General features: G+C 36.5%; 1 protein-coding gene across 1 annotated transcript in view; it reads right to left on the reverse strand.

Annotated features, from left to right (window-relative positions):
- COMMD10 (COMM domain containing 10) overlaps positions 1-12,712 on the reverse strand; it is a 215,264-nt gene that overhangs the window by 173,094 nt on the left and 29,458 nt on the right. The window contains exon 5 of the mRNA XM_040622558.1: positions 4,895-5,005. Coding sequence (XP_040478492.1) covers positions 4,895-5,005 — 111 coding nt within the window. The remainder of the gene's footprint in view (positions 1-4,894; positions 5,006-12,712) is intronic.

Raw genomic sequence — 12,712 nt, forward strand, 5'->3', positions numbered from 1 at the left:
CCTTTTCTCTCTCCCTCTCCCTCTGTCCTCCCTTCTCTCTCTCTCTCTCAAATTAATTAATTTAAAAAAAAAAAGAACAGCTTTCAGCACCCTCAAGCATATACATATTCCAGGATCAACTACTAAATTATTTAAAAAGCAAAAAGATACAGTATCTTAGCAATGAATCAAGCACAAGGCTCCGAAGTAGAATTGTCTGGTTTCAAATCCTCGTTCTGCTGTTTTATAGTTGTATAATCTGAGAGAATAATTTAATGCGTATGTCTTTCCATTTCTCCATCTTTTTTATAAAATAACGATAATAATAATTCACACCTGAAAGTAGTAGTTTAAATAAAGGAGGAGATACCACGCCTAGCACAGAGTAAGCACTAAAACAGGGTTTCCCCTCCTTTCTCTTCACTCTAAAAAGAATTTGCCATCTATTTTGGAAATAAGAATAAAGGTCTCTAACTCAAAAAATTGGTACTGGAAGTCCTAAATTCACTTGAAATCATAATTGCCCATCCGTAAAGTACCATGTACAACCCGAGCATAATCCAACTTAACATTAAGATAAATGGCAGTTCCCTTTCAAGGTGATCCTTATCCCAGTTGTTTCAAAAGAAGAAAAGAATGAAACACAAAGATTCTTTCTTAAAAGATGTACCAAAAAAATTTAGAACCACCGTACTAACAAAACATGATGTAACTGCAGTTACTGGAGAAAATGCAATAATGCACGCTTAATAGCAAAATTTAAGTATTTTAGTTGTTTTTAGAATATTCAAGGTTAAAGTGTTTTGATTATTCAAAATTACCGCCATTTGTTAAGTATAAAATTGCTCTTCTCTATAAATAAGGAAATTTCAACTGTCTATGATTAGCCTGGAACTAGTTACACTATATAACTTATTAGAGCCATTCAACTATCTTGGGGATTATTTTGTTCTCTTTTCTCATAAGGAAATTAGTAAGAGTGACAGAATGTAACAAAAACGCCAATAGTGTTGAAGGCTTTTTAATACACTGCATGTTGGCAAATAATCATAAAGAAATTAACAAACAATGAAATCATAGTGATTTCATTTATTTGTTCTGTACATATCTGATTAATAGGCATTAACTTTGTTGATGGAAACAAGAGAACTCTATTGTTATATACAGATTAGAAATGTGAACACTTAGCATTTCCCACAACTACTGACTTCACACATTATTTTGAATGTTATTTCAAATAACACTGTAAATGCCAGAGGTTAGGTAAGCAAAGAGCTCTACTGCCCTCTAATGAAATAAACCAGAAAAAAAAAAATCCTCATTTTGAAGTATCTTGGAACAGGAAAATAATCTTACTTTGCTAAATGCAGTAGACAAACACTAAGACAATTAACTGCAAACAACTAAAATATATATCAAAATACTGTAGGAAAAGCTACAATCACCCAGTTTTCATGATAAAATTAGCAGCAAAACAGGAAAGCCTTGAGACAAGAACGTTCCAAGAGAAAGGAGACCAGTACAACAATGCTATCTAATGTGATAGCAATTAAAACTTCACTGCAGGCTACACTTTTCATGTGTATGTTGGAAGTGAATGAGAAGAAAGACTCTTAGAAACCACACGCTTTAGTGAATTACAGGAAGTTTTCAGTTCAGCAGCTCAAAAGTAAACACCATCAAAAATAGTCTCATAATTTTTACTGACTAATCCTCTCAGAATTATTTTAATGCATGTATATTTTTAGGATAACTGCCCTGTGTCATATACACTTAAAAGAATTTTATTTAATGCTTCCTGTTTTAAACGCATGCCAATTTCATCATATGGCAACCGTATTCTGTGATCTTTGCATCATAAACTAACAGCTTTTCATGGTTCTTTGAATAAAAGCTCTGCCTTCCTTTAACAAACTTGGTATTTAAAACATGCTCCATATTCCCATTCCTTTCATCTAATATTCCAACCTGTCAAGAACTCCCAAACTTTCATTCGAGTACAAAGACTAGAGTACCAGATCATACAAAAATTTGAGAGAGAGAAAGTAAACAAAAAAAAAGTACACTTCCCAGCAGCAGCTCACTGAAAGAACAGAGGTGTGGTAGTCAACTGCTCCTTTTTTTTTTTTTTTTAAGATTTTTATTTATTTAGTCGACAGAGCTAGAGACAGCCAGCGAGAGAAGGAACACAAGCAGGGGGAGTGGGAGAGGAAGAAGCAGGCTCCCAGCGGAGGAGCCTGATGTGGGGCTCGATCCCAAAACACGGGGATCACGCCCTGAGCCGAAGGCAGACACTTTAACCACTGCGTCACCCAGGTGCCCCGGTAGTCAACTGTTCTTAGAGCTAGGACACACATCACTTGCAGATGGCAAGTGTCTGTGCAGGCTGACAGGGTAGACACTTCATTAAGTGTCTTCTGTTTAGCAGATACAAGAAACGGGGGCCAAATCGCCACAATGTTATAGGGAAGATAGGCAATACGGACAAAGAAGTTCACTTAAGTCTGCATACAAAATGAAGATATCCTTTACGTGTTTTTTTTTTTATAATGTATTTATCTGAGAGAGAGCAAGAGAGGGAGAGGGAGAAGCAGACTCCCCGCTGAGCAAGGAGCCTGACGCAGGGCTGGATCCCAGGACTCTGAGATCATGATCTGAGCCGAAGGCAGACACTTCACCGACTGAGCTACTCAGGCGCCCCTGAAAGCATCCTTTGCTTTTGTGTGCTGCCGCTCTTCTTCCCAAAGGTCTGTTTGCCCATGAAAATGGCATCCAGCTCTACAAGTTGTAAGGATAAACAAACGTTCATCGAAAATTTCAAACGAGCAATGAACAGGAAAATCTAATGTACTAAAGCCTCTATTTCCAATGAGTTGAATTTCACATCTGTAGAGATTTTCTGAATAATATGAATTAAAAACATGACTCTTTTCCTAGAAGCATTACTCATTCCTTTCTACTGCCTAAAAGTGTAACTGACACATAAACGTATTTTGAAGACATAATAAAGGAGCGGGGAGGACTCATGCATCCCAAAGTCAAGCCCTTGCCCAAGCCATGATACTTAGAGTGTACCGGATATATGGTAAAATAGTACCCGTCCCACCTATAAATTGCATTCAGCTACTCAGACATAACACACGGTAGTCATGAGAAATACAACAGTCAAGGGGTACGGCGCCTTGGAGAATGTATGCATGTGTGTATGTATGTACCACGTCGGCAGGTACATACGTGTGTTTTCACTCCGAATAGTCCCAGTCTACGCCAGAGAGTTCCAGGTTATTATGTTACACCTACAAGAATGCCTTCCCTACCTAGTTCATGGGAAGAAAAACAGGACTTTCCAGGCTGTCCTTTGCCTCCCCAATTCCCAGTTAGCCTAAATATGAAACACATAATCAAATAAAAGAGGGGAAGAAGGCAAAGAAAGGGAAAAGATTAACTCCATCAGGAAGTCTACTGTCAGCTTTGGTTTAAAACAAAGACAGTTATTTATTCAGCGGCCAAAAAACATTTCATTGATGAGGAGGAGGAAGAGGATGGTAGCAGCCTGCACTTTTTGAGCAGTTAGCGAAAACTAGGCACTGGACTGCGCACTGCATACACTGGGCGTCTACTCTTCATGTAAACCCTGTGAGACGGGTAACATTATCGCCATTTTACAGGTGAAGAAACTAACACTCATAAAGATTAAGTAAATTGCCCCAAGCTACATTGCTCCTAAATTCCAGAACATATATAATATACCAGTCAGTTCAATTCTTAGCCACTAAATTTATATTATTTTACATATTATTATTTGTATTACATTTATTAACTTAAAATGTGTGAAATGAGATACTTTTGAAACACTGCGATGAATTAATAAATTATATGCAGTAAGACCCAACTCAATTGCCTAAAATTTTGTAGACACGGAACGTGGGCTAGGTATTGGTCCTGCCAATATGGAAGACAAAAATGTGCATGATATAATATATAATGAAAGTTCTAACAAAGAAGTAATAATACTCCCATCCTTCAATGCCCATTATAACTCATAACATTCTCCCTTCATTCTCTGAGCACATCCAGGCATAGTAATCTCTCCTTCCTCAGATCTTCCTACCTCATTCTTACCTCTATTTTATTTGTCTTAAAATGAACCAAAGTCTCCTTCATTTAAGGGGAAAAAGTCACTCCCCTTTACCTATCTTAGAAACATAAACAATTACAATAAAAATACAACAAACAGCTTTTATTGGTATCTTAAATACATATTTCTCTATATGCTCCAGCAAAAAAAATACTCCATGCCAACTCTTTAAATTTGATAGCATGCTCAAGCTTCCTGAAATTAACACTAAAGGAGACATCACCAAGCCGTAAAAGACGAATCCAAAATCACCAAGTGGTAAAAGACAAATTCAAAATTCTATTTTGCAAGAACTGGGACTTAAACACAAGTGCTGCACACAAGTGCTAGACACACACACACACACACACACACACACACACAAATACAACTCATGTTACCTTCATAATCCAGGCGTTGGCTAGACAACAATATTCCCTCTAACATATGTATGCCGCTTAAAACACCCAGAAATATCCACAAATATCTGAATCATTGAAACCTTACTTTTATTTGGCACGACCAAGTTTTCTCATTGCAGAATTTAAAAGGAGACATTATGAAATGCCCTTGCAAGAAAGGCACCTTGCAAGACAAGATACTTCTTCAAATGGATAATAAAGCGATGTCAATCTGATATCAAAAACTGTCACAAATAAAGAGCTGTCAATTCGTTAATCCTTGTTTAATTTAACTGTGTTTAAATTTTCAATCCAGGGGGCAAAACCTCACTTACAACAAAGTACAAGACCTAGTAAACAAACTACACCGTTTCAATGAGAAGATACCATTCCTTACCTTTGAATCTTCATTGCTCACTCCTAGCTGTAACACGGCCTGCGGAGATCTCAGTTTCGCTTGAGCAGAGTGAGCCATCTGAAGGTTAAGCTGCCATCCAACCGTCTCGAGCTATAAAAGACAAGTACAGACTGGAATCAGATGGTCCAGAAGGAAGACAACAGTCAACTTGAAGCAAATCTCCCATCCACGGGAATGAACACGGATGGCCTGGACTTTGTGGAAAGTCAGTCCTGGTGCTCCTTCAACCTGTATATTCTGCAAATCCTCTCTTTGGGCTCATTACACTCGCCTTGTGCCATGCCTGTCAAATTCAACAATAAAGCTGGTCTTCGAATACACTGTATTCTAAAAATAGAGGTCTTAGACTAAGCAATGAAGTACACTAAAAAAGTCAATGGCTTTTAAGTAGTAAATTACTATTTTAAGATACTATATATTTAAAGCCAATGATTTTTAAATAGCTAGAGATTCTAACTAGCACTTTAATGACCTCCCATTATCTTTCAAAACCGTATTAGGTAGAATACAGGTAAGACTTTTTGTTTGTTTAAATTTAGAGGAAAATTGAAGTACCCAGATGGTAAGAGGTTCACACATTTAGACACAGTTAGTGAGACTGGAAAAGAGCCAGACAGAGAATTGATATTTACTAGTGAGCAGGTGTTATCATGCTTTCCAAAGTACTCTAACTTATTCTGGTTCCCGGTTATGACAGAAACTAATTAGAACATTTCCTTTGAACTTATTAATTAACACAACAGCAGAATTTAATCAGGTAAGGGAAAAATAGTCAAGACAGACTAAAACAGTTTAAGCTTTCTTTTAAAACATTAAACGGCACAAAGGTAGCTTTATTGAACTTGCCAGACAATTGGTTTCTCTAACGTCACAACTAGAAGTATAATAAAGTTCTAGATTTAATTTGCAGTAAATCTCAAGTATCAATATTTAGGGAGGACTGTGACATGCAACTGGGATATGCCTCTGACAACAGGGCCCTAATCACCGACTTAGTAAAAGTCCCCTAGCTACACTGGTAAGAATGGCGGGCTCATGACAATTTTTTTACTTAACCAGACATACTAACTGCTAACGTGAAAGACCGTTCAACAGCTAGAATCACAGCAGTGACTCAGAGCCAAACTGGAAGGAGAGCAACGAAAGTATGATCTATTCGAGAGAGGATGTGATGAGAAAATAAAGATACAGTCCTGTTCTTTTTGGCACTGAACATTTGAGGGGTTACGGGTAAAAAGAGGGAAGATGTTGCACGGACATAATCCACAATCCCGTAAGGAAAACTTCAATTTAACAGTGCATGTTTAGTAAGGATCCCGCACATACCGATCACAGTAAGCGCAATCTCTAATCCCAGCCCGCCACTACTTTCAACGGTCATGTGCAACAGACCCACCAATGAAACAAGAAAGAGCACGCCATAACGACTCTTATATAGCCAAGCATTTTGACACAGGTCACTGTCTTAATTGAAAAGCACCTGACTCAGATGGTATTCACATGAACCTATGAGATACTGTCTTGATCTTATTTTACTGATCCTATCCCAGCCCTCAAAGCACTTAAAATAAATATTAAGTGAATGAATTAAAACATACCCTCGTTGTGCCCAGGAATTTGCAGAAATGAATGTATCCTTAGTCGCTGCATAAAGGTAGTAAAGGAGAATTTACAAGAGCCCTGAGCTTATGCTTCGGTTCATGCTTCAGCTGTCACTCACTAGCAATGGGACCACGGTTAAGTCACAACCTATCAAGACCTCAATTTCTTCATATAAAATGGGAATAAATCTATCTGAACTATCTACTTTCCTGAGTTACTGGTAATAATGATGAAGAATGATGTACTGTATGGTGACTAACATATCATAATAAAAAAAAAGAAAAAAAGAAAGAAAATGTGTATTCAAAGGTGTTTTGGAAACTGCAAAGCATTATAAATTAAAAGCATTTTTATTACCTGATTTTTTCTACAGTATCTTTTAGATACAGTAGACCTTCTATATCTGTTCAACTGAATTGAACTGAAATGAATTGAATTGAACTGAATTGAAATGAATGAAAGAATATTCAAAAGGAAAGGTAATTTTCAAGAGTCATGACTAAAAGAGTTGGTGGGTCGGCTTTCTTAAATTCCAGAGCCTTTTCTATGGAACTTTGTGACTGAAAAATATTTGTCCCATACTCATTTTAAAGAGTAGTTTAAAAAGTGAATAGAGGGGCACCTGGGTGGCTCAGTCATTAAGCGTCTGCCTTCGGCTCAGGGCGTGATTCCAGTGTTCTGGGATCGAGCCCCATGTCAGGCTCTTCTGCTGGGAGCCTGCTTCTTCCTCTCCCACTCCCCTGCCTGTGTTCCCTCTCTCGCTGGCTGTCTCTATCTCTGTCAAATAAATAAATAAAATCTTTAAAAAAAAAAAAAGTGAATAGAACTGCTAAGTTCATATGTATGTATATGCACATACCCACATCCACACGAAAATTTCTCAGAAAATGATCAGTTATTCAGAAACCTTAAATGAAGAGGGAATATAGAAAGAACAACTAGAATTACAAAAAAAAAAAAACAACTTTACAACTACACACAGTAACAATAAGAAAACAAATAAACCCTTTTCAGAGAAACTAGGAGACAAAGAAAATCACTACTACTTGAGACAGGGACTCTTATTACACCCATTTTATAGTTTAAATACATAAAATGTAAATAATGGGTGAATTGGGAACAAAGTATATAAAAGTTCTTTATATTACTATTGCAATTTTTCTCTGTTTAAAATTACATACAAATCAAAATAAAAAATTCCAAGAAATTGATTCAATGAAGAATCATCAATGGATACTAAATCTAGGTGGTGAAAGTTTGGTTTGGAATGCAAAGTCACAAAGTTTCCACCCACAATGGCTTGTTAGCTACAAAAGAAAAAAGTCGTTATGCCCTTCAACAGATGACTGGATTAAGAAGTTGTGGTCCATATATACAATGGAATATTACTCAGCTATCAGAAAGAACGAGTTCTCAACATTTGCTGCAACATGGACGGCACTGGAGGAGATAATGCTAAGTGAAATAAGTCAAGCAGAGAAAGACAATTATCATATAATTTCTCTCATCTATGGAACATAAGAACTAGGAAGATCGGTAGGGGAAGAAAAGGATAAAGAAAGGGGGGTAATCAGAAGGCGGAAAGAAGCATGAGAGACTATGGACTATGAGAACCAAACTGAGGGCTTCAGAGGGGAAGGAGTGGGGGAATGGGATAGGCTGGTGATGGGTAGTAAGGAGGGCACGTATTGCATGGTGCACTTGGTGTTATACGCAACTAATGAATCATCGAACTTTACATCAGAAACAGGGATGTACTGTATGGTCACTAACATAATATAATAAAAAAACATTAAAATAAAAAAAAAGTCATTGTGCAGTGAAGAAAACAAAGATCTTAACCAGAGATCGAAATTAACATGGCTCAAAAGTGGCAAACAAACACCCTGGGTCTCCAGCTGGGATGCCTTCCTTGCAAAGACCCCAATGCCATTTCTGTGCCTTTCTAGCCAAAAGGAATCATAACCTCAATTTGATTATGAAGAAACAAAAGAAAAAAGAAAAACGGAGGAACATCATGAAAAGTAAGTGACACATACACGTCAAAAACAGAAATGTCCTAAAAAAACAAAAGCTGAGAAAGAATTCCTTACATTGTTTATGACATGTCACTATATTACTGGCTGTGTCTCTAATAAGCACCAGTATTAGAAATACAAATAAGCACGATCCAACTGCATAGGTGAAAACTGTATAGTATACCATTGAATTATTATTCCTTCGCAACTCATAACTAAGAAACAAACACAACAGTCGTCGATATTTTAATTACATATAAAACAAGAAAATCTAGTGTAGAATTTTGACTTACATTAGCTCAACTATATTTGCTTCTATTTAAAATAAAATTCTGGGGCACCTGGGTGGCACAGCGGTTAAGCGTCTGCCTTCGGCTCAGGGCGTGATCCCAGCGTTCTGGGATCGAGCCCCACATCAGGCTCCTCCGCTATGAGCCTGCTTCTTCCTCTCCCACTCCCCCTGCTTGTGTTCCCTCTCTCGCTGGCTGTCTCTCACTCTGTCAAATAAATAAATAAAATCTTTAAAAAAAATAAAATAAAATAAAATTCTGCCTTGTGGACAGCAGACACTTTTGTATGAAAACACCAGGAACCACTTTAATATCTGTTTTCTTATTTCACACTCAGATTTAAATCTGAGAGTCCTTATACCTTAATCAACATCCTAGATTTAAATGTTGCCAAAATAACATAAAACACAAGAAAAATAAGACACTGATATTTTTAATCTTTTTCAACCCCAGCCAAACTGTTTAAATGATAGTTCTTACAGCTCTCACTAACATTACTTCTTACCTGATGTTACTAAGATGGCAGTTCAAAATATAATGACTTAAAAAAATTAATATCTATGACTTCATTCTATCTCATATTTCCATGTAATGACCTCAACATAAGCTTAAATTCTCATAAGTGCTTTGTAAACCACAACTCCAAGCTCACACAAAATCAGCCAAAATTATGATTATATTAACCCTTTTAAATGGAAAAAGAAAATGTAAAGCTTTACACCAGATTTTAACTAGTGGGGTGTTCTAAAACCATAGCCACTGTTTGGACCATACAACACAGTACGAAATACTTTGTATGTTGCAAACGGATATCCATATCCCAAAGTTCCACAGAAAATTTTTTTACCTGGAGCCATGTTCTTAAACAAGCTTTATTATGTTTTACTTTGAAAATGCTATTTGAAAACTCTCTAAACTGATTTCATTACCCACTAAACCACTAGTATTTCAGGCTATCTATAGTTAGAAAAATACTTCTCAGAAATACTGAATGAGTTTTAGGAACTATGTGTGTAAGTATTCATGAAACATTTTATTATTTATCATAATAAATCATGAAAACACATAAAATTAGAGCTGTAACTTCTAAAATAGAAAACACTATCTATATTCTATTGCTATAAGCCACCATTTACTTTATAACTAGAAAAGACCATAAGCAGAAATTTCATTTCTGTATAGCTCATTACAGAAACTATACACCTCTATTTACTCTAATGAAATACAAAAATTAAGCAGTTGACTAAATGGTTCATGTAAGAACACAAACCTATTTGTAAAGCTTAGCTAAATACTTGCTCCACAAATTTTTTCTTCACCACTTCTGACTTCGATGGTTTTTTTCCTCTAAATCTGCTTGATTCTATGAAGTTCCCAATTTAAGAAACAGTGACTTCTGGTATCAACTATGCACCTAAAAAAAAAAAAAAAAAAATCTTTCCACAAACAACATCTACAAACTCTCAGCAAAATACAAATAACAACTATCTGAGGGCTCTGTAAGGGGTAAAAAAAAAAGCATATAGATTTTGGAGAATCAAAACATAGGGGATAGGGGGAACATACCTCAACATAATAAAGGCCAGGTATGTCAAGCCCACAGCTAACGTCATACTCAATGGTGAAAAGTTGAATGCTTGTCCTCTAAGATCAGGCATATGAAAAGGATGGCCACTCTTGCCACTTTTACTCAACAAAATATTGGAAGTCCTAGCCGGAGCAATTAGGCAAGAAAAAATAAATCATTACCATCCAAATCAGAAAGGAACATGTAAAACTGCCAGTGCAAATGACAAGATTTTATATATAGAAAATCCTAACAATTCCACCAAAATAATTCTTGGAATTAATAAATGAATTCAATAAAGCTGTGTGATACAAAATCAACATATAAAAATTTATTGCAATTCTATACACTAATAATGAACTATCAGAAAGACATTAAGAAGACAATCCCATTTACAATTGCAACAAAAGAATAAAATACCTGGTAATAAATTTAGCCAAGGAGGTGAAAGACCTGTCGGCTGAAAATCACAAGACGCTGAAAAAGGAAATGAAGATACACATATATGGAAAAATATTCCATGCTTGTGGATTGGAAGAATTGATACTGTTAAAATGTCCATACTACCCAAACAATGTATAAATTCACTTCATTCCCTATCAAAATTCCAATGGTACTTTTTACCAGTGGTATTTTATTCTATAGAACAAACAAATCTAAAATTTGTATGGAACCAGAGAAGACTCCAAATAGCCAAAGCAATCTTGAGAAAGAACAAAGCTGGAGGCAACATGCTTCCTGATTGATTTCAAATCATATTACCAAGTTATAGTAATCGAAACATGGTATTGGCATAGAAACAAACACATAGATCAATGGAACACAAAAGAAAGCCCAGAAACAAGTCCACACATATACGGCCAATTAATTTACAACAAAGAAGCCAAAAATATACATTGGAGAAAGGCCAATCTCTCCAATAAACTGTTGGGAAAACTGAACAAACACATTCAAAAGAATGAAACTGGAGTGCTATCTTACATTACACCACACATAAAAACTAACTCAAAATAAAGATTTGAACATAAGACCTGAAACCTAAAACTCCTAGAAGAAAACACAGTGGTAAGCTCCCTGACATCACTCTTGGTGAGGAATTTTGGATTTGACACCAAAAGCAAATGTAGCACAAGCAAAAATATACTAGTGCGACTAAAATAAAAAATCTTATGCACAGCAAAAGAAACCATCAACAAAATGAAAACACAACCCACCAAATGGGAGAAAATATGTGCAAATCATGTATCTGATAAGGGGTTAATATCCAAAAATAAAGAACTCATAAAACTCAAATGTTGGAGAGGATGTGGAGAAAGGGGATCCCTCTTACACTGTTGGTGGGAATGCAAGTTGGTACAGCCACTTTGGAAAACAGTATGGAAGACCGTCAAAAAGTTAAAAATAGAGCTACCCTATGATCCAGCAATTGCACTACTGGGTATTTACCCCAAAGATACAGACGTAGTGAAGAGAAGGGCCATATGCACCTCAATGTTCATAGCAGCATTGTTCACAATAGCTAAATTGTGGAAGGAGCCGAGATGCCCTTCAACAGATGACTGGATTAAGAAGATGTGGTCCATATATACAATGGAATATTACTCAGCTATCAAAAAGAACGATTTCTCAACATCTGCAGCAACATGGACGGGACCGGAGGAGATTACGCTAAGTGAAGTAAGCCAAGCAGAGAAAGACAATTACCATATGGTTTCACTCATTTATGGAACATAAGAAATAGCAGGGAGATCAGTAGGAGAAGAAAGGGAAGAATGAAGGGGGGGTAAACAGAAGGGACATGAACCACGAGAGACTATGGACTCTGGGAAACAAACTGAGGGCTTCAGAGAGGAGGGGGTGGGGGATTGGGATAGGCCGGTGATGGGTAGTAAGGAGGGCACGTATTGCATGGAGCACTGGGTGCTATACGCAAACAATGAATCACGCAGCAGTACATCAAGAACAAAGGATGTACTGTATGGTGACTAACATAACAGAATAAAAAATTTTAAAAAACAAAACAAAACCTCAACTGCAAAAAAATAAACAATCTGTTTTAAAAATGAGCAGAGCTATGAATAGACATTTTTCCAAAGAAGACATACATATGGCCAACAGGTACATGTAAAGGTACTCAACATCAGTAATCATCAGGGAAATACAAGTCGAAACCACAATGAGATATTACCTCACACCTGTTGGAATGACTATCAAAAAACACAAGAAATGACAAGTGTTAGAGAGGATGTGGAAAAAAGTGTTAGGATTTGCGTACTGTTGATGAGAATGTACACTGGTATAGCTGCTATGGAAAACAACA

This window comes from Ursus maritimus, unplaced genomic scaffold (genome assembly GCF_017311325.1).
Source record: "Ursus maritimus isolate PB19 unplaced genomic scaffold, ASM1731132v1 scaffold_5, whole genome shotgun sequence".
Taxonomy (NCBI): domain Eukaryota; kingdom Metazoa; phylum Chordata; class Mammalia; order Carnivora; family Ursidae; genus Ursus; species Ursus maritimus.